Here is a 962-nt window from a genome sequence, read left to right as displayed (position 1 = left end):
CAACGCAGCGTCCCTGCCCGCCCCCTGAGCTAATCAGATGAGAGAGTAGCACCCTGTCCCTCAGAACTTGGAAGCCGCAAATAAATGTTTCTTGTCTCCCTCATGTCTTCAGTCGACTGTTGAGCTCCCTGCTTCTTCCTAGACCGTGACAAACCTGTCAGTACTGTGCAAGAAACAGTGGGTTCGAAGCAGGGGTCATGGTCCATGGCGTCAGTGGAGCACAGATGTGTCTCCCCCGGGCTCCATTCCCTTCCTCAGCATTGAGCACACAGCTGTGTGTGTGCCTTGTGTGATTTGGGCATTCTGCAGACTGAGGCTAGGGCCTCCTGCACGCAGGGTGAGTGTTCCCCCACTGAGCCTTGTCTCTGTTGTTCCAAAGGCAGGGGCCTGAGCTGATGGCCTGGCTGAGGCTCGCTCACTCTCCCTGGAGGCAAGAGGCCTTCTGCTTAGGCCTGGGTCTGTCTCTCTCCCCATGGGCTGACCTGTTGCTGCACAGTGCCTTAGTTAAAAAAGGAGGCGATGGCCAGGCGGTGGTGGCACACGCCTATAATCCCAGCATTTGGGAGGCAGAGGCAGGCAGATTTCTGAGTTCGAGGCCAGCCTGATCTACAGAGTGAGTTCCAGGACAGCCAGAGCTACACAGAAAAACCCTGTCTTGAAAAACCAAAAAAAAAAAAAGGCGATGTATAAGTGAGTTATTTTATTGTAGGAAGGAGAAAATATGCTGGTTAAGTAAAGGGAAGGAAAGGAGAGGAAGAAGAGAAAAAGAGGAGGAGAGCAAAAGAAAAGAACAAAGAGTAGAGGAGAGAGCAAGAGAGGAACAAAGCAAGAAAGGGTAAGAGTAAGAGTGAGGAGGAGGCAAACCGCCCTTTTATTGTATGGGGCGTGGCATGCCTGGCTGTGGTCAGATGACTGGGTGTAGGGTCCAGCTAGAATGCTGGGAGCTTGAGGCATTGTCTGCC

The 962-nt window shown here is 52.5% G+C and overlaps 1 protein-coding gene across 1 annotated transcript in view; it reads left to right on the top strand.

Annotated features, from left to right (window-relative positions):
• Prpsap1 (phosphoribosyl pyrophosphate synthetase associated protein 1) overlaps window positions 1–264 on the top strand; it is a 22,423-nt gene extending 22,159 nt beyond the window's left edge. The window contains exon 11 of the mRNA XM_031354091.1: window positions 143–264. Coding sequence (XP_031209951.1) covers window positions 143–264 — 122 coding nt within the window. The remainder of the gene's footprint in view (window positions 1–142) is intronic.
• Window positions 265–962: the final 698 nt, after the last annotated feature.

The sequence above is a fragment of the Mastomys coucha genome, unplaced genomic scaffold (genome assembly GCF_008632895.1).
Source record: "Mastomys coucha isolate ucsf_1 unplaced genomic scaffold, UCSF_Mcou_1 pScaffold5, whole genome shotgun sequence".
In the NCBI taxonomy this organism is placed as follows: Eukaryota; Metazoa; Chordata; class Mammalia; order Rodentia; family Muridae; genus Mastomys; species Mastomys coucha.
This window is presented reverse-complemented; position numbering and strand designations above follow the sequence as displayed.